We start from the raw sequence: 19292 nt of genomic DNA, 5'->3' as shown, positions 1-19292 counted from the left end.
TTTATCATCAATTGTATATTTCGTGTAAATTTTGAAAGTAAATCAAGATCCAATAATATTTATCAAAAATGAAGGTACTACACGGATATCAAGTTGGCACCGCACTTTCTTAAAATGTCTTTAAAATGTTTCAACAATAGACTTTCAATAGTTTTTTAGAAGTTCTGTAATTCCAGACCATACAAGAGTTAGATGCTCACTGTAATATGGGTAATTTCCTCCGCTTCCGGTGAAATTAGCGGGATAGAATGGGAAAACGAACAGAGGAATATGGATTCTCAACGACACTAAAATAGATACTGAGAATAGTGAAATCGTGTTAATTGATGCAGAGACAAATGTATCATACATCATAAATATATCTCCCGCGTCGATCGAAATCGCAAATAATGGTAAGGGTACAAAATTTCAACCGAAATGAAATTACTCGAAGTGAAATTGATGACATTGATAGCCTACGTTATACCAATTATTAGTTTCAGATTTTTGTCGAAGAAATGTAAGTATAACATTATTTCATAATAATAAATTTTAATTCCGTATATCTACTGTACATACTAAGGTGCTTAATGCTTCCAACACTGAGTAGCGCGACTGTTATTAAAATACTGCAGATATACTTTCCATGTTCCGTTATACACAATTTGAACAGTGCTACTGATAAAAACGGGACGATCGCACGTATACAGTAATGACATCATTTACACAGTACTAAAAGTTTATATCGGAATACATGGTAAAATCGTAGTGTTATAGATCTCCCTGTTCATCTATGGCGTTGTGCATCTCCCTACTCATCTCTGTTTTCACGGTCCAAGTTTTATTTCGGCATCGATGCGCCACATGAGCAGGTGGCCCTCGAACCAGTCTCACGTTTTTGATTGGTCAGGTATATATAGTAATACTACGCGTGATATTCGTGAGCTCCGTGAGAAGCATGGACTCCGCCTATATGGCGCGTCGACGCCAAAATAAAATTTGGACCATGAAAATTGGCTCATTGGCCATCTTCCTACCCATCTCTCATGCGAGTGTTTTTACTTGCTCCGGAGTACTACAGATGTATGGCACAACTCCTCATTGGAGGAGGCAGCCATAAGGAAAGGAAGGAAGCACTACAGGTGTGTTTGAAAATGAGCCGAGAGCACATAGCTCATCGTTGTCTCTCTATTTATTGCATGTATTTGATCGAGACACAACATGCTCTCAGCATTCTCGACTCATTGTCGAACACACATATAGTGCTTGGGAACACGTAAAAACGCTGCACAATGGACCTTATATCAACAAGGAAGAAACGTTTACTATTTCGCCACCGGTGACACCATGCTTTGGATCAGCTCCATCTACAACTATTTAAGTTTCAAGATCTGAAAAGTTGGTTGTAGATTTTTACGTGACGGTTGACAAACCTTGCATGCAGGCTTTTTCAACTGCCTTTTTTGTTTTATTTTCTATCTTTTGTACAATTTTGAGCCAGTTAGCAACAGTGATTTTTCATATAGCGTCATGCTAAACACCAAGACACTTATTTGTGAGACCGATGCCAATCATTTTGATAGATGTATACTTAACACAGGGATTCTCGAGGAGGAAGTGGTTGTTGTAGTGAGTTGATCATCGTGACGCTACTTTTAAATTTTTTTACAATTAATATTTGATTTCAGGGAAGACTGGCAGGCTGGGTAAGGTGCGAACAGATAAATGGGAAGTTTGGAGATTGGTTTTTGATGTTCATTTATCCATTGTACGAAATTAAAAAGTTGAAAAATGAATTTCGAAAACATTTCGGTAAGTATATTTCCACTGATTAAATGTTTAGTTTCGATTGAATTTATTAACATTTTCTTACAGCTCCTACTGATATTCATTTTATGTGCTTGTGTATGCACGGACACGCAGCAGTGGATGTAATTCATAGATTTACTACTTATAATGATAAATCGAAATTTGCAATTGCATTTGTGATCAATAATAATGAACTATTTGAGTTTTCAACATCTACAAAAAAGAAATCCACCTTTGAAGTAATTCTGATTGATAGCATAGTATTTCTTTCAGGAAATGTTGCACCATTAGTACGTATATTATACATACCTCCTTTTAGATTTTTGGAGATTTTTAAGATTTAATTTTCTATGAAAAAAAACTTTTTGCAGTGCAGTGATTTCCATAGATGGAAAAGAGAAAGCCTTGCCCGTCTCGAACGTTATTTATCAAGGGAAGAAGAATTTTGTTTGGGAATTTGTGAAGAATCAGAAAAGAATATTGAGGTAATTATTATTTTCGAAGATAAAGATGGATTCGGTGCATCAGCTATAGAATTGGAACAGGAAATCACAAAGTTACGTAATCTGACACGACGCATGCATTTGACACACAATGCTACTGCGACTCAGTCTGATGAAGCCTCTCCAGTAATTGATTTTACTGAATCAGAAGATACGAATACATTACCTGATATATCAGAAACTTCTACAAAATCAAATCAATTGGAAACGTGGGAAAGTGAAAGGAAGATTAAATCAAGAATCAGTACAGACTCAGAAGAACTCAGGCATACCAAAAAAAATATTGAATCAGTTTGCAAAACTGTAACGGAACAATTTGAAATATTTGGTACTCGTAGACTGTCTGACAATGTAAGTTCTGGAAGACAACCACAGTTTTTATCAACAAGCTTCAAACTCTTAAATAGTATACAGTTTATAACTATGGGTGTTATGATCGATTGTAATTCTCCTCAAACGGAATTTCGTTCTCGAGGAGCATACGACCTCGAGTTCGATCAGTTTCTAGCTAATAAGGATAAGAAGTGAAAGGGTTTGTACCATCGGTCCAATCAATTCTGGGAAGGAGAGAATTGGAAATCAAATAATTAATAATAAGAACCAGAAAATGTAAAACTTAAATTTAGTGTACAATGTATGTAATTTAATGTAAATTAAAGTTTTACAATTGCAAAGTGGGCATCCTTACATTATAAAACCAATAACTGCAAAGTACAGTATTGTAACATCTCATTATGTGAAACCGTAAAGGAATCGAGAAATAAAAGCGGCAGTGGCGAAACCCAAACTTTTCTCGGCGCTCGCGAAAGTTCTCGATTATGCTGGAAAGAGTGACAAACGTTGACTGGAATTCTTTGATGTATTCGATAACAACACAAAGTACTCATGAGGAAATGTAAAAACAATTCTTCTAATTATATTTTCGCATGCCAATAATATTTGAAAATTATTGTATTACCAACTAAAATTAAAGCTGTCCTTAATATTAAGGAACTTAGTGGCAACAGAATGTTATACACTAAGCCTATACAAAGGTCGAATGAGAATAAACCCCACAACTCAATGAATGGCTATCAGCCCCGATTCCAAGAGTTTCTGAAGTTTTGCCGCTATATCCGGATTCTTTAGATGGCTGTAACGAAACAAAAATACATTTCATAAATATGTGGTTGTTTAGAAATCATTAGTCTGATGTCAGGGAAAAGAAATTAATTCACTTACTCTTGCAAGGCCTTTGGATCGCTTTGCATTTGTTCCAAGATCAGTCTCATCGCCGGATCTCGCAGTATGCTTTGAACTTCAGGGTCTGCCATGGCTCTCTTCCGCACTTCTTCAGGATTTGAACTGACAGCCATGGTACAGGAACGATAACCCTCCAGAGCTTCAGCATTAGATGGATCCAATTCAAGTGCCTTTTGATATGCAGAAAGGGCCTTTCCCTGCTGCTGCATCCCTTGCAATATCTTACCCTTCCTTATCCAACCCTTGATAAACTTCGGATCAATCTCGACACATTTTTCGCAATCCTTTAATCCTAAGTCGAATGCTGCAAGCTTTGTATAACATGCTGCTCTGTTACTGTAATATTTTGGATCGTCTGGATTTCTCAAAATGGCTTCAGAATAATGTTTAACGGCTGCGGCATAGTCACCGTCTTTGTATTTCTGATTTCCTAATTCCTTTTCCTCTTCAGCCTTTACAGGATCAACGTATGCTTTTCTTTCTTCTTCCTTAATAATTTTGTCTATGTCAGATAGTAATGTTTTGATTTCTGGCGTTCTGTGTTCAGACATTGATTTCTCGTAATAGACCTTCGCTTGCTTCCAATTCTCCAACTTTTTGTAAGCGTGCCCAATTCTTGTAAATGCTTTGGCAATCAATTTAAAGTCTGCACGATTTTCCCGACCAATCTCAATGGCTTTCTCACACTGCGCGATACATTTTTCGTATTCTTTTTGTTCGAAATACACGGCGGCAATATTCAACAGGAACGTTATTTCCGTGGGGTCCAACTCGACTGCCTTATTGTAATGTTCAAGTGCTACTTCAAAATTCTTCTTTTTGTATGCTTCATTTCCTAATACCTTCTCTTTCAGTGCTTCACGCTTCTCTGGTGGAAGGTTCTCTTCCTCGTTTTTTTCAGGTTTCGGTTCTGGCTTAGGCTTTGGTGGTTCCCGTGCTTTGGGAGGATCCACATCCATCGGCTCATCCATATCTCCTGAATTAAAACCTAATAACACACTGAGGGTGGTAAGGACTCTTGTATCTTGTAATTTGTTACTTAAACTTCTGGGATTAGTACTTAATTCTTGAATGAGTTTAATGTATTCAGGATCATCAAGGTATGCTCTGGTTCTTGGATCATTTCTGAGTTTTACAAAAAGATCTGCAGTGTTAAAAGGATTTGGCATTCCTCTTTGTGCTCTGAGTTCAGCCAAACTATCTCGGATTTGAGCATTGTTCGGATCCAAGCGAAGACCTGCTTCGTAAGCCTTGATAGATTCATCAATCTTTCCAAGATATGCCAAGGCACTGCCCTTACGTGAATATCCCTTAGCCCAATCAGGTTTCAATTCTATAGTCTTCTCAGCATCCTCCAAAGCTTGCTTATACTCTTCAGCTTTAGCATAAGCTGCAGATCTATTGCTGTACAAAACATGATTATTACCATCCAAGGCAATAGCTTCTGTATAAAACTTTATAGCATCCTCAAATTTCCCTTCCTGCAATGCAGCATTTCCTTTGTCCTTCAATGCTGACACCTAAAACAAAAATAAAATTATAAAATCTATTTTTCCCTCTGCACACACTTTATCAAAGGTAATCGTGAATTGAACACGTGGTGTCTAAAGCAATCGCTGAAAGAATGGGACTTCTAGAACAAACCACACACTAGCCGTTTATGTCAAAAAGCTCATCAAACGAAATAAATATAATGGCTGTTTAAAAATAGCAGACGCAGGTAAACAGAATTCTTGAAAAATGTTACAAAACGACCGTAAATGATCAAAGAAGGAATTATGTAGCGTGTACACACTTTCGATATATCCTTGGTTTCTCGTCAGACAACGAGGGACTAGATTCGGTGCGGCAATAACATGTCTAAAGAATTATTCCAATTAAAAAAAATATATACTGTACTTACCTTGTCCATAATGTCGAGCAATGTGAACAGTCTAATTCGCAAAATGAAATATCACTGGTTATCTCGCGAGACTCCGTTTTGCGTATATACGATGCATACGATGATTGGTGAATCAGAATGATTCGCAGATGCTTTGTCGTACCGGTGCTGGTTTGAGAAAGCTCCAGAAGGGAAGCACCAGCGCCCCCACGTTGTTTACCGTGAAGCTAGCAGGCGCCTTTGCCTTTTTCGTTTCTAGCACATTCGAGGACTTACGTTGGTAGTTATGAGCACACATGCATACAATGCGCTCTGTGGTACTCAAATTTACCACTACGTTCAAGACTGAACTATAAGATACGATGGACTATATCAAAATACACGTGAGAATATTGCTCTTTGCACTTTTGGAAAGTGATATCATCAGATTTTTTGTACTTCTCAATCATGATTGGTCAACTGATGCCGGTGCGGCATTTCAACTATTTACAAATTAAATCAGTTACTGTTGCCATTGCAAACAGTGATAAATTTATAATATTTATAATACTTTGATATAATTGACGAGTTTTTATCTGATTCATAAGAAATTTGGGCTGCATCTTGTCAATTTGTATTCTATATATCTGATATACATGGACCATGAATATATGTATACATAACAACTCAAGTACCATTGAGAGTAGCATCCCATATAGCGAGCTGTACACAAGAGTTAGAAAAAATGCTGACAAAAAAGGTTAAATCTCAAGTAAAATATACAGACTACCAAATAGTAGGGCCTAACATGTGGCGCCTCCTACGATTAAATGTTTCTCTGCGCATCGTATTCGTCTCTGTTCATTCAAAAAGAGATAGCGTCTCGAAATTCGAACGAAGCAACTGTAATGTAAAATTTATTAATATTTTTCATTCGCGTATAATAAACAACATACGCCATACTATTATTTTAGTAAGTGCTATAGCCATAACAAAAATGTACTCGTTATTTCCAGCGTAATCGCTCTATTGCATAAAAAACAGATAATTATTCAACATAAAATTTCTTGAATGTTAAAATTGCTGACACAACCTACCTCTTTGCGTAGAGCTATAATTTTCTGGTCGCAAGTCATGCGACACATGCTGCAGTGCGCTAAAGCACCCGGCCATCCGATATTTATTTTATTTGGACGACATGCTCCGGGATCATGGTTGTACTTACCGGATGTTTGGTGGCTCCGCGTTAAAATTGACCTCAACCACCCGATACCTTTCATCCGGTCAATACATGAATTTTCATTTACAGCGAAAGCAACTCGATGAACATGTTGGAGTTGCATCCAAAAATACTTTTCACACCTGAAACTACAATGCAAATCGTAACCATTGTGCCAAATCCGTCAAACAATCGGTCCAGTCGATTAGCTTGCTCATTGCATTTGCGTCAGCGTCGAGCATTAAGATTACCAACATATTGACATTCAATGTCCATGTACATACATACAACAGGTTCGGGTAGACAATGCAGTAGTTAGCAACACTTAGAACTTTCATCAAACACTCGCGCAGCATAATCGCTAGAGTACGCAGTCAAAGACTAGTAGATGTCGCACAACGATCTGCTTTTTGACATATACAATTCTCTCTTGCATTTTTGAAATTAACAAGTACTTGGACAAAGGTAATATCGACTTCCGTACACTATACAAAATATTATAATGCCGCAGAGACTCATCCATTTTAGTAGCTTCAGTGAAGATCCTGTCTACATGGAATGTTCAAGCGAATGCACAACTGGCTATCAGTCAGCGAGACGCACAGTCTTCGTTCGGCTCCCGAGTCGTACACACGTGTGTCTCGTGGCGCTTCTCAACATCTTGTCAGCTGGGTTGATCGAAGCAGCAACAAAAACATAAATCCTGAAGTGTTTGGTTATTCAATTACCACATAAATTGCACACATTGAATAATTTGCTTTTTTACATGAGATCGGCGCTCGGTGAGTGGTGTTATTCCATATTTTCTTAATGTACTGTACTTTTGACAATCATCACGATCAGACTAAGCTGAGTAAATAAGATCAATGAAATTAAATGAAAATCCATATTTACTAGTATTACAAGAATACAAGTTTGTTTTAATACAATCAAGGCGAATTCTGATACAATATTCTGTCAGTAATATAACGCAAGTGAGAAAAAGACATTCTTTTTCTTTAAGAAGGAAAGAGACACAATGGCCCTTTAAAATTTCAGCATATCAGAGCGTATCGTTGTAAATTGAATTAAATTTCATCTGACCTTGATGTTAATCTTATCGCGTTGGTCTTATCAATTAAGAATCTCTATCGAGTTTGAATACTTCGTCACCATTTTAATCTTTCTATTACTTGCAAAAAGATTTTGACGTACATTCCTATAGCATTTAGAGTATTTCAGGAATGAGTATAATCATAATGATTTTATTGAACATATAACATGTATATCGATTGCATGAATTGTGGGTATCGTTATAAGCCACAGAAGAATGCTTTGACGGACAAGATTATAAGAAAATTTTGAAATTTTACAATAACGTTCTCGCATGGAATACGTAAGTCGTTTTATGAAATTTACTTCCGGAATCGTGCTGTAGAAAAATTTAATTTCCTTTATAAAACGAGAAATGAGGGATTTTTTACGGGGAATATGAGTCTGCGTAACAGGACGAACTCGTAGATAAAGAACCACGAGGAAGGATGTGACAACAGCTCGTGATGACGCTTTGTCCTTTTAAGAAATTTGATATTAAAATTATTGTATGACAGTTGGGTTTACAGTATATTGACGTCAATAGGCAAAATGAGTGTCATTAGTTTTACTTTACTACCTCCTCATTCATAACTGGTGCACGAGACTCTTTCTTCATTTTTATCCATGTTCGAATTTTACGATACAAGAGTAATTCATGTTAAATTCAGTGAGGAATTTGTCTTATTAAAAAATTACGCAAAATATACCAAAGATTTTACGCCTATGCTTACTAAACGTAGTAGTATTTATTAAGTACGACATCGTGTATTCGTGAGTGGCCTTGTGAATACGCGCACAACATGTAACTAACGGATGACATCATTTTGAGAAATATTTTATTTACGTTATACCACGTTGTGCCGAGTTCTCACTAATAATTAATAAAAAACGGTCGATTCGATCGAAAACGAAACGATTAGTATTCATGTAGAATAAACACGATGAACGTAGTCTTCGATAAAAGTGACATAATCAAATGCGAGTACCTAAGTGAGTCATGCTTAAACATTATTATTAACATCAAACAAAAACGCATATTTATTTGTAGCGCTGCACTAATCCATCAAAAAATCCGACCATTTGTTTTCTGTGATAAAACTAAATTCCGCTAGGGCAATAGTATCGAACTACCCTTCAATTCAACGAGATTAATGCTTTTGCCACGAGTTGACCTAAATAAATATTCTATTCGATAAGAACTGGACATATGATTATTCCAAGGCACCCAGATTCCAACCACTTTTCATTTCTTTATAGTGTTTTACGAATCCTTCAAATATTTTGCAAGCGAATAGTTTATAAGCTATCGCATCATAACCTCTCATTGTGTCAAAATGGCAGCAGAATGGCGCGAGAGAATGACATACAGAAAAATAATAAAAAGGAAAGAATCTTTATAAAAAGTAGAGAGAAGAACTCACAGTCGTCGCAGGGTGTGGTGGAAGAATTATTCGAGGAGAAGGTGCGCCACGTCTATACACCCACCCCTTACACTACCTACGCTGATCTTCCTCCCGCTTCTCTCGTACATTCATCGTGGATTCCACGAAGGAATCTTTTTCTTGCGTAGAAATACGTACGATACTAGCTATTACGAGGTATTATTATGTGTATTATTATTTCATTCACAATTACATTCAGTCTCCGGCAGTACATACAACGTTGCGTGACATTTCCAATAGAACGAACCACAATTCAAATTGACAGTAGAGTCGACAATGTTGGCGGAAAATTCCGCCATTGTCGTAGAGTAGCCTTTAACGGAGCGTCGTCACGAACAAAATACATAATAGATTGTCGTGCGTCTAGTCTCACGGCGCTGCGCGTGCAGCATTCATTGTCGTCGGCGTAATAATTATACAATGCTTAGCAACGACGCTACTTTTTATCGTTTCCAAAATCTAGTTCAATGTGTTTCTATTCGAGTCTAGCTTGGCCTAGAGAACGTTTAGTTTAACAAATGCAAACTTGTGTCTTGAATGAAATCCTTGTTACTAAACTATAGGAAACACAGAAGCCTCGTTTATTACGAGTACCTATATGGAGTATAATATCTACCACATTAAAGTATATGGGTAAGATTACCATTGATAATATTTAATCGCGTCATTCTACAATTTCTGATGTCATTACGTTACGAAGAACATTTCCTTATGACTTTTATTTCGCGAATTCGTTAGATCAATCGAACTCTATGAGTCGAACGTCGTCGTGACTCATAACCTTCTTCGATGCGTAAGGAGAGACGAGGTCGCTAAGTTTGACCTCAAACTACTGAATCCAGCGGATAGAGGTTTCTATAGAAATTCAGTATAATCGACTTTAAGATGCACTGTGTGATTAATTAGGTTAATTAGCTCTATGCCCGAGCGTTGACTCCTGTGGGTGGTTACACGAATTAGGAATGCCTACGTTCCATAACTTTACGGGACTGTACTTTCGTGAATGGTTTAATTAAGCAATTGCCCTGTTGGTGTGCGTGACTCAGGACTGACACTTCAGGGCGGAAGGAGGGATACAATGAAATAAGGGATAATTTACAATTTCTTCATTTGTCCCTTTCTTACAAACCGGGCGTTTGTAAGAAATATTTTCTTATTCTTAACAGACACACACGAATATTATTTTTTCATGTTTTATTGATTATTCCGCAGTTTGCTACCACGAGGAATCATTGAAGAAAGTGAAAACACGTCTGGCACTTGAGTTAACAGTTCACGCTACTGCTTATACATTTCCAAACGTTCTATCGATACATCGACTAACAACAAACAGCCATTGTGATGCTAGCGTGTCATGAATCAAAAAATGGGACTGAAAGAGGGTCGCGTTAATTTACTAATTAGCGTGACCCGCGACGCGATGTGACCTCCAAGAGCGATCACGTCGTGGCTATCGCGAACGATAATAAAAAGAGGGGAAAAAAAGGAAGAATATTATCCAGCATCTGGTGGATCACGTTGATGTGATTATGAGTCGATTTTATCGACGGAGATTTCATAGAAATTGAGGTCTGATAAAGAAAATACAAATTATTCTCCGGATTGATTACACTTACTGTTTTTCTTCTTCTACAGAAATTTTCGGTGCATCAAAGGATACGTGGCTGTAACGTGTCGTATTTGTTCCTTCTTCTTGATTATCAAGACTGTTCACTGTGGAAAAATGGAGGTTGAATTGATGAATCGGTTTAATCGTCTTAATCAACTATACATAGCTCTATCTGCGCCTTGAACTATAAATTAAACTGTAACTATACTCCAAGGCACGTGCCGTTAATAATACGAGGGTTCGTCTTCGTGCCGAGGCGCACTCCGGTTTCAAATAATCGGCTGAACGTGCTATTAGACTTCTTGGCCGTTAGATAAGACGGTTTCTTATCAGATACCTTGTCGCGGTCGTAACTTAGAGAATTCATAGACGATGAGTTTGCGCTCAGTTTTTTCATTATAAAAGTATAAAGTAATTTCAAAATTACACATTAAATAATATTTGTGTTCTGTGTCAGACATCAGGTTTATGTTAGGTCAGTCCATGAATTCGTATGCACTTCCCAACCGATATTGGTATTAAATATTTCGTACACGTCGCATATGAATTAGTAATCAAATAATATATTGCATCGACCACTTCTTATCTGATAAGCATTATTTCATTGGAAGCTAATATTTTTCAGATATAATTTATAATTTCTGGGTAATTATATGAAAAGGAGGATAAATTTGGAAAACGCAATGCTGGAACAAAAAAACCGGCGGCCTTGAATTGTCAGGTGGCTCAGTTAGAAGAGGACGTTGGACGTGCCTGGGTCAATGTCTATAAATAATCGAAAAAACAGAACTGCTCTCAGTCAACGACCCGAAACTGAATACTCTCTTCTTTTCCACATACTTATACATACACGAGACGCATATTAATAAGTTATGACGATAGTCACTATCGCTTATCGATGTTCTCTGACTCGGTATAGGTACGGCATACTCATGGCATGGCCGGATGACTGTTTGATAGGACGAGTCCATATTGATAACGGCTCTCTCGCAACTGCCTCTCTCTTCCAACTCATCACTCTCATCGTCATTCCTTTCAGACTGCGACTGTCTTCTTGTTCAATGTTTTTCCTCGTTGAAGCCATCCCCCGGGAGTCGAGGCGTCACGCGAAGCCTTGGGACAACTTGAGCGAACAGCTAATATCCAGAGACACAATACGCAACGGGAAGGCCGTGCCTGACGTAGATGACAGTTTGATACGATTGATCTATCGTAGAGGAGACTCCTGGCCAATTTCCGGCGTCCAAAAAAGGCTCGCAATCGTTTTGAGCTTTGGCTCATTATAGGGTAATGAAAAGGCCGCGTTTCCAAGTCAGGCTCATTGATATGCGATACTGCATCGCGAGGGCCCAGGAGGACGACGGGCTTTGTGTCGTCGTGTCGTAGAGTCGCCGGATGCGCGAGTTGGCTCCTTTTCATCCCAACAACCGCAACGACCGCACCGACTCCTTATTCACGTTATACGCTTTTGGTGCTGGTTCCATTTCAAGGAACCTTTAACGATGTCCTTTGAATTATATTTTCTCAAAATTAACTTTAATTAAATTCCTATAAAAATGCAGGTCGCATTTCACTTTCGAATTAACGGATTGTTATCGGCGCCCGCATGGCTATTGTTTTTCTTCTGCCTGTTATGTTATACGGGTATAGGATATCTGCGATACATGGAAATTGCGGAATATTCAAAATTTTTAAAATCAATTCCAACAGTGATTTTTTTTTTTCGTATCGTACGAATAACTGGTAAATACCGTTAAGTAGGCTTCTGAAGGTATCGAATTGGGATGGCGATGACTTCCTACTGCAAGCAGGAAACGCACAGTTGCGACCAGGCTGTGTCGCATTACCTTTAATAAATTAGATGCCTACACGCACGCGAGACGAACGACGTTCTTTTGCTCTTTATCACTTTATTCGCTAACGACCATCTTCCCACTTCCCTGTCACTACGCGTACATCCAGTCGTTCACTGCCGTTAAGAATTTACACGAATTAGCCAAAAATTTTGTCAAGCTCTTTCAGGTTAGTTTATCTCGACGTCTGCACGCGCCTATAACCTGTACCGTTTTATTTGTTTCAGAGGACGCGAAGATGGTCTCTCGGATCCGACCGATTAAAATCACTGCCGTAGGCGACGGTATGGTTGGGAAGACTTGTATGCTTATCACATATACGACTAAGAAGTTTCCTACGGAATATGTGCCCACTGTGTGAGTCTTTGAATATATGTTAACTTTATGCCCTCGTCGCATGCAATGTTGATTGATCGGATATATATGTATAGATTGTGAATTTCGGAACACATTGACACTCCTACCTTTAATATGGTTGATTATGTGCTACTTGTGGTTTTCTCTTGTTTTCAGCTTCGATAACTACGCGGACAACATATGCGTCGATGGACAGGAGTTCAATATGACTTTATGGGACACAGCTGGACAAGAAGATTACGAGAGGCTCAGGCCGCTCTCCTATCCCAACGTACGTTGATGGATGCTATCGAAACTGCAGCATCATTTCTGTCGGGCTTCACATTTTTCTTACTATCAATCGTATCATCCTTTCAGACTGACTGTTTTTTACTCTGCTTCTCGGTGAGCGCACGCAGCTCGTACGAGAATGTGGCGAGTAAATGGTATCCGGAGATCAAACATCATTGTCCTAATGTACCAATAGTTTTAGTCGGTAAGTTAGAGATCTCTTTTTGCATGAAACAATAGTTTCCACGTGTATTCAGGTAGAAATTGTACGTCTAATAATTTCTCAATAATATATTCACAGGAACAAAAGGTGACCTCAGGAGCGAGGGGGACTTGGACATAATCTCACTGCGTGAGTGCAAGAAAATGCAGAAGAAAATTAAAGCTTTTAAATACATGGAGTGCTCGGCTGTTAAACAAGAAGGCCTCGAAGATGTCTTCGTGGAAGCCATACGGGCAGTATTAAGAAAACCATCCTCGACAAAGCTTTGTTGTATACAATGAATTTTCAATTTCACATCGGAAGCATTGATCGTCCTTTTTTTTTCAAATAACTGTAACATTCATTTTCAATATCTACAAAGACCGGACATGGGAATAAGGTCGCGTTACATTTGTTTAGATAAATTGATATTATTCTGTATCAAAATGTTCGTTTGTACAATCGCAATATTTTATTTAGGATAATCAAAGTAATTAGACGTATAGTTTACCGATTCCCTTCTTGGCCGTGTCTAGTCTGTATAGGAGGGAGTATTGATTAATGAGCGAAGCAGGCGAAATAGCCTAACCAAAGACTTTTACAACCACCTTTGTGCCTTTTTCCTGTACAAACTTAAACCTCATTATGTATATATTTATACTACGCCATTTTTTAATGAATTTTCTTAGGTTAAGCCAATCTGACCGAATGCTTTTTTATGCTTAACCCGACGCTAGTCACATATGCTTTTTTTTTAACGACATTGGTCAGGTTGAGTAGTTAAGTAGTCCAGATTGAACTTTTGTGCTTCAGTTATCAATAAACGCAGATATATTTCTAATTTTTTTTTCATTATAGCATTATGAAGTTTATACTATCCATTAATTATGCTGTTAAATTTAATAATGACATACACACGCTTGCTAAATACGGGATCATAATTTTTGTGACCTGATTAGTGGCATACTGAAATAGGACGTCTGACCACGGTGACTAGCGTCGAGTTAACCATCCTGTCGGATTATACTGCGTGTAATTTAAATATAGTTAGCTATGCGCGAACAGTGTTTGTAATGAATATATAAAAATGAATGCCGAGAAATGTCTGGATATTCATCCTTCAAATTCAACATATCATTTGAAGGCATGGCGTTTCAATTATCAAATGCCGACTAGCAAAATACTTTTCTACAATAATTTTCATTAATTGGCTAGAAATATATTTTTTTCAAACTATAGTATTTTTATGAGTTTCAATTTTTTTACCATTTTATCGACGGGGAATTACCCTTCGATTTGTAGTTCGTAAATGAACAATTGTGCTATATCGAATCAAAACGACTATACTTACGAAAGATACCATTTATTTAACACAAAGTCTGATTACTTATCGTCAGCCCTAAAATAAAATTGCCTGACACGTTATTGGGAATATCGTTATTTACGGTATAACGAAATAATTGAAACTGTCCTTAAATTAACTTATAGCTAACGCGAGTACATTAGCCGATATTAGTTCAATTTTCAAGTCTTTCGAGCACAAGAACTATTTTGTTTTTTATCGACCACCAAATATACCCTCCGATATTGGAGTCACTTTTTGTTGAATGATCTTTCCGTAACCTCCTCGACCACTGTCAAAGTCTGATCTATACTCATCACGCACCTAAAAATGCAACAAGAACGATAATATTGGAGAGTTATTTTATTATATTGTATCCAGAACTTTTTGTTCTTAAGCATATATACCACTTAGTCTTACCTGACCACCAGTTTTTCCACGTCCATATTGTCGACCTTCGATAAAGCCTGCATCCCAGTCAGTACGAATTATTCTGTCATCGAGTCTAGTGCCATTAATATATCTCATACAATTTTCTGCATCAGACCTTAAGTAATACTCAACAAAGCAAAAGCCACATGGTGTTTTTTTGTATTTGTCTAGCCCCATAATAATACGTCTTATGTCACCACATTTTGAGAATAATTCGTAAATTTGTTCTTCTGTTGTGTAAAATGACAAATTGCCTACATATAAAGTTGTAGAATTTCGTAGTAAACGATCCTGTTCTGCCCTTGAACCCTGCCACACATAGTAATAAAATTTGGTAACCCATTAAACAGTTGAAAATACTGTTATTTACAAATGTTATTGAAGAACATAAGAAAGTTTGGAGGTTGGGAATGAAAATTAAATAAATTATGTATTACTACGTTTATAAATTTTCATTAACGCATTTCCAAGATAAAATGTACAGCTTACATTTTACTTATAATATAACAGTCATCAAAGCGAACTATCACACTTAATTCTTGATTTCTTTCACAGACTTGGAGTAAAAGGTTATGTTGTTACAAAATATTATATTCACCTTAAAATGTTGATCCCTATATGAGCTTAAGTCAACCGACGGCGTGGTGGTCGATGTCATTTTTTGTCAATTTCGAAACTGTCAAAAATTTTATATAAAATATTTAACTAGAAACAATACTTTTTGTCGAGCCCAGTCAAGACAATTGACAAATCGGCGACTATTAAACGGCATAGATGTCCCAACTATCGCTCGGAACGAATGAACTGACGGAATGAATAACCCCAGCGAATTGTGGGTAAAATCATGTAGTCTTCGAAATTTTAAACCGGAAAATCTTACTTTTTAAATTTAACAAAAATTGTGGTATCTGAAGAAAATGCGGTAATTTTTGATAATGAATCAAACTGTGCACAAAATTTTAGAGACTACCGTAGGAAATTTATTTGGAAAGGACGTTACTTGTAAGGAGCCTGTCGATAGATGCGACGATTATCAACCTGGTACTTTAGTAGAATTTGGCAGAACCGGTATTAACGTATGTATTGCATATACACAATTAATTGCGTACTACATGCTTTTATACTATATATAATACAAGCTAAAATTCGTATCACAACATGCGTTTCCAAGCATCGTAGCTACTAGAATAACAACGTAAACAGTTGCGAATATCGGTGTTCCGTTTTCGCCTTCATCTATGTCGTCAGTTATGTGACTTAGCTCGTCGTCTATCTCAAATTTAACTTAAATTTCCTCACCCATCGTAGCTGCTATTTCTCGTTTTTAATAGGAAATGCAGCCCGTCAAACAAATTACAAAAGTTACGAAAGAATTTTGAGTTATCGGGTCGGGTGTCCATATAGTGCATGTGATTTTAAATTTTAGCTGAAATATGGGTGCATCTAACGTAAGTATTTCATTCAGAGTAAAATAACGTATAATGCTCATTCTAATTATATATAAATTTAAAGTTTTTCCTTCCTGTAATATTTTTGTCAACATCCTTCATATTAATTTGGAAGTTCGTCTCAATCTTGTCAAATTGGTAAATGTTAGTTCAATTCCGAGTTTCATGTTCAATACACCTGGTAATGTTTCAACTCAGCTGATAATAGTTGGATTGTGCATTAAAAGAGGGCTGTCGTCTTTCTTCGAAATTTTCGTCTGCTTAGAAATGCAGAAATTTTGATATCCTTCATTCGCGTTAATAGTAATTTCAGATAAATTAAAAACATGAACGGGTTTAAGGTAATTGCGGTTTTTAACATTTGCGATTTGGGTTATTACTTACAGGTTATCAAGTATTAAACCTAACCTCGTGACTTCATAGATAGTCAATTGGTTTTGGCAACCGAGATAATTTTCTAAATAGAAATTTACAATGACTTTTAATTTCTCTCGTATTCTAATGTAATATTAATAAACACGTATCGTTTAGAATATATATTTTTAATTTTTTTTAAATCAACTTATTGAACAATTAGATCTACGATAGAACATCCGTGATATATTTAGTGGAGTTGACAGTCCAGTTTATTTCGATGACGTAATAGACACGAACAATTGGACATTATATAATATAAATAATAAATGTAAAATAATTATATATTAAAATTTTACTAATTCATGGATAAAGTTGGTAGGAGAAATTATTGCTATATTTTCTTTATTATAAGGGTAATAATTAACTAATTCTTTATAGATTTCTTATATATAATTTCAAGTATGTACTATGTTTTTATATAAAGCTGGTCAAGAAATTCATGATGCCCTGTGGATTATGTGCTGCAGTCCCGGCAGTAAAACCTGCATCTTCAGAATCATGTCCAGAAAACTGCAGTAATAAACTTGAGGGCAAAAAGCTTATCAGACCATCAGAGCTTCCTATTTATTCTGCAGACGAATCATGCACCAGGCAGACACCATGGTAAAGCACAAGTAATTCAATTTTTTAAACAGTGTCTGTTCATAGTATTGGAGGGGGGGGGGCATAGTTACTCTAAATATAATTTCTTTTTCTAAGATTCAGATAATTTTCCTTGCAACTTATTCTTTTAATGACAATTACAATTTCCAAAAGTATTATAGCTGTAGAATTTTTTAGCCCGGATAATAATTGTGCACCTTCATACCTGGAGCAGGGCTTTGGAACAATTCGAAAAACTGTCAATAGCTTGGTTTCTGAATACTCAGCTGTAACAAGTACAATTAGTGACACTTATGATACTGGACTTGAGCACAGTCAGCGTAAGTTATATTCAAATAAGTCAAATTGAAAATAATAATGCAACATTTTTTCAGTGTTGCATAAAATATTTTAAATCTTTGTATATACTGTTGATAAAAATAATTTGCATATTTCTTTGCAGTTCTGTTAGACTACCTACAGGAAGAAAGCAACGTCCTACCACGATTGGGTGCTGTAGGAATTGGTGGCTTAACTGGCTTAATCTTTGGTTTAAGAGGTGGAAAATTTAAGAAATTAGTTTATTCTAGCACAGGGGCTCTTGCAGTAGGTGCTGTATGCTATCCAAAACAAGCCCAGGAAGGTGTCGAACTAGCTAAGCATTATGTCAACATTGGCTACAACTTCATCTATGGGGGTAAGTAATTTTGCATAATCCAATTATCTTAATAAATAAACTTGTTATAAGTGTTCATTCATAACAACCCTTATACATCCTTTAATTAATAATTCCATAAATCAGTTGATCCCTGCGTAACAAAGCCTGTACAAGCTCAGCCCGAGTCCAAATGTTAAAAAGATTTACAAATGAAAAAGCATGGAGTATGAGGTACATAAAGTGCAAAAAGATATTGTCCCCCTAATATTGTTTTATAAATGAACTATAACAGTAAAAAGTCATGGTATTTGTTGATTTTCTATTTCAGTAAAACCAGGAGATGAAAATGAATTGCATATCGAGTGGCCGGAATTCCCAAAAATTAAATTGCCGACATCCCTGTCGGAATTCGTAAGTTTGGCAACTGACTCTGGAGCAGCTGCCATCGCAGCTGTTAGCTCACTGGCGAGTAAAGCTTCGGAAACATTACAGGAATCAAAGAAAGACGTAGGTATCAAATAATTTATATGAATAACCGATTAGTGTGTAATAACAAACGTATTTGAGGGTATGGATTTCTTTTCAGGCAACGTCTCCAGATGATGCATCTAAGTCAAAGCAAAGCTAAGAACTCCGTCTCATACGAAATAGCATCTACCATGATTGCTAGGATCACTTAAAAACCTCCCGCGAAAACATTTACATAGTCCACTATAGTTTTAGGAAGAATCACCACACTGCAAAAAAAGTAAGTTGTAAAGATGATGGAAATGCTTTGTTAAAATACAAAAGGCATGTGAGGTACTGAGTTGTATAATTATTTATTGCCAATCTCGTGAAATATAATTATAATTTGAAATGTCGCAAAATGGGCGACATTTCACTCCGCTCGAGTGATATAATTATAATGAGCAGTTTAATTGAGATGCCGCAAGATATCGCGAGTTGAAAACTGTTGCCGCAAACCGTCGACTGTCGAGAGATGGCACTAGC

At 36.8% G+C, this 19292-nt stretch overlaps 5 protein-coding genes across 17 annotated transcripts; 3 read left to right on the top strand and 2 right to left on the bottom strand.

Moving 5' to 3' along the window:
* Positions 1-26: 26 nt before the first annotated feature.
* On the top strand, positions 27-2965 carry LOC107274373. 4 transcript variants are annotated; one of them, XM_015753450.2, is made up of 5 exons: positions 27-1608; positions 1668-1791; positions 1855-1910; positions 2062-2078; positions 2160-2413. In XM_015753450.2, exons 1-5 carry the CDS (start codon positions 1510-1512, stop codon positions 2275-2277), a joined length of 414 nt encoding a protein of 137 aa, XP_015608936.1. In that variant the 5' UTR covers positions 27-1509; the 3' UTR covers positions 2278-2413. The 4 variants fall into 4 exon arrangements, with proteins under 4 accessions (XP_015608936.1, XP_015608934.1, XP_015608935.1 ...); XM_015753448.2 differs by having other exon boundaries at positions 535-1608; positions 1855-2078; positions 2160-2965; XM_015753449.2 differs by lacking the exon at positions 1855-1910 and having other exon boundaries at positions 548-1608; positions 2160-2965.
* LOC107274372 (stress-induced-phosphoprotein 1) lies at positions 2957-5752 on the bottom strand. The gene is made up of 3 exons (XM_015753447.2): positions 5437-5752; positions 3513-5053; positions 2957-3423 (listed from the first exon to the last, which is right to left on the bottom strand). Exons 1-3 carry the CDS (start codon positions 5443-5445, stop codon positions 3351-3353), a joined length of 1623 nt encoding a protein of 540 aa, XP_015608933.1. The 5' UTR covers positions 5446-5752; the 3' UTR covers positions 2957-3350.
* A 1477-nt stretch (positions 5753-7229) lies between these two features.
* Positions 7230-14661, top strand: LOC107274375 (ras-like GTP-binding protein RhoL). 6 transcript variants are annotated; one of them, XM_025091630.1, is made up of 6 exons: positions 7230-7395; positions 10342-10698; positions 12819-12948; positions 13105-13219; positions 13306-13423; positions 13520-14661. In XM_025091630.1, exons 3-6 carry the CDS (start codon positions 12830-12832, stop codon positions 13720-13722), a joined length of 555 nt encoding a protein of 184 aa, XP_024947398.1. In that variant the 5' UTR covers positions 7230-7395; positions 10342-10698; positions 12819-12829; the 3' UTR covers positions 13723-14661. The 6 variants fall into 6 exon arrangements, with proteins under 6 accessions (XP_024947398.1, XP_015608938.1, XP_024947397.1 ...); XM_015753452.2 differs by lacking the exon at positions 10342-10698 and having other exon boundaries at positions 7257-7395; XM_025091629.1 differs by lacking the exons at positions 7230-7395; positions 10342-10698 and adding an exon at positions 7546-8677.
* A 106-nt stretch (positions 14662-14767) lies between these two features.
* Positions 14768-15993, bottom strand: LOC107274376 (nuclear cap-binding protein subunit 2). 2 transcript variants are annotated; one of them, XM_015753457.2, is made up of 3 exons: positions 15793-15993; positions 15183-15506; positions 14768-15086 (listed from the first exon to the last, which is right to left on the bottom strand). In XM_015753457.2, the coding sequence occupies exons 1-3, from the start codon at positions 15850-15852 to the stop codon at positions 14979-14981; spliced, it is 492 nt and encodes a 163-aa protein (XP_015608943.1). In that variant the 5' UTR covers positions 15853-15993; the 3' UTR covers positions 14768-14978. The 2 variants fall into 2 exon arrangements, with proteins under 2 accessions (XP_015608943.1, XP_015608944.1); XM_015753458.2 differs by having other exon boundaries at positions 15183-15503.
* A 4-nt stretch (positions 15994-15997) lies between these two features.
* LOC107274374 (MICOS complex subunit MIC27) lies at positions 15998-19103 on the top strand. 4 transcript variants are annotated; one of them, XM_025091628.1, is made up of 6 exons: positions 15998-16270; positions 17484-17662; positions 17840-17982; positions 18105-18338; positions 18444-18530; positions 18628-18769. In XM_025091628.1, the coding sequence occupies exons 1-5, from the start codon at positions 16130-16132 to the stop codon at positions 18494-18496; spliced, it is 750 nt and encodes a 249-aa protein (XP_024947396.1). In that variant the 5' UTR covers positions 15998-16129; the 3' UTR covers positions 18497-18530; positions 18628-18769. The 4 variants fall into 4 exon arrangements, with proteins under 4 accessions (XP_024947396.1, XP_024947394.1, XP_024947395.1 ...); XM_025091626.1 differs by lacking the exon at positions 18444-18530 and adding an exon at positions 18886-19103 and having other exon boundaries at positions 16034-16270; positions 18628-18806; XM_025091627.1 differs by lacking the exons at positions 15998-16270; positions 18444-18530 and adding exons at positions 16421-16642; positions 18886-19103 and having other exon boundaries at positions 18628-18806.
* The last annotated feature ends 189 nt before the right edge of the window (positions 19104-19292 follow it).

This window comes from Cephus cinctus, unplaced genomic scaffold (genome assembly GCF_000341935.2).
Source record: "Cephus cinctus unplaced genomic scaffold, Ccin1 Ccin1_scaffold3007, whole genome shotgun sequence".
Lineage (NCBI taxonomy): Eukaryota > Metazoa > Arthropoda > Insecta > Hymenoptera > Cephidae > Cephus > Cephus cinctus.
Note: the sequence above shows the minus strand (reverse complement) of the source record. Positions and strands in the feature narration are given on the sequence as shown.

What these genes read in the sequence shown, in the direction of transcription:
- LOC107274373 (XM_015753448.2), top strand. Translation starts at nt 1,510, where the DNA reads ATGCTAAACACCAAGACACTTATTTGTGAGACCGATGCCAATCATTTT. An exon ending in TGAATTTCGAAAACATTTCG is followed by an intron (nt 1,792 to 1,854) that starts GTAAGTATATTT and finishes ATTTTCTTACAG; the next exon opens with CTCCTACTGATATTCATTTT. An exon ending in CAGGAAATGTTGCACCATTA is followed by an intron (nt 2,079 to 2,159) that starts GTACGTATATTA and finishes AACTTTTTGCAG; the next exon opens with TGCAGTGATTTCCATAGATG.
- LOC107274372 (XM_015753447.2), bottom strand. An exon ending in GATCCAAAGGCCTTGCAAGA is followed by an intron (nt 3,424 to 3,512) that starts GTAAGTGAATTA and finishes GTTTCGTTACAG; the next exon opens with CCATCTAAAGAATCCGGATA.
- LOC107274375 (XM_025091629.1), top strand. Translation starts at nt 8,629, where the DNA reads ATGAACGTAGTCTTCGATAAAAGTGACATAATCAAATGCGAGTACCTA. An exon ending in GGCCGCTCTCCTATCCCAAC is followed by an intron (nt 13,220 to 13,305) that starts GTACGTTGATGG and finishes TCATCCTTTCAG; the next exon opens with ACTGACTGTTTTTTACTCTG. An exon ending in TGTACCAATAGTTTTAGTCG is followed by an intron (nt 13,424 to 13,519) that starts GTAAGTTAGAGA and finishes ATATATTCACAG; the next exon opens with GAACAAAAGGTGACCTCAGG.
- LOC107274374 (XM_025091626.1), top strand. Translation starts at nt 16,130, where the DNA reads ATGAATCAAACTGTGCACAAAATTTTAGAGACTACCGTAGGAAATTTA. An exon ending in TGCACCAGGCAGACACCATG is followed by an intron (nt 17,663 to 17,839) that starts GTAAAGCACAAG and finishes AGAATTTTTTAG; the next exon opens with CCCGGATAATAATTGTGCAC. An exon ending in CTACAACTTCATCTATGGGG is followed by an intron (nt 18,339 to 18,627) that starts GTAAGTAATTTT and finishes TTTCTATTTCAG; the next exon opens with TAAAACCAGGAGATGAAAAT.
- LOC107274376 (XM_015753457.2), bottom strand. Translation starts at nt 15,852, where the DNA reads ATGACATCGACCACCACGCCGTCGGTTGACTTAAGCTCATATAGGGAT. An exon ending in ATAGGGATCAACATTTTAAG is followed by an intron (nt 15,507 to 15,792) that starts GTGAATATAATA and finishes TACTATGTGTGG; the next exon opens with CAGGGTTCAAGGGCAGAACA. An exon ending in GTGGAAAAACTGGTGGTCAG is followed by an intron (nt 15,087 to 15,182) that starts GTAAGACTAAGT and finishes TTGCATTTTTAG; the next exon opens with GTGCGTGATGAGTATAGATC.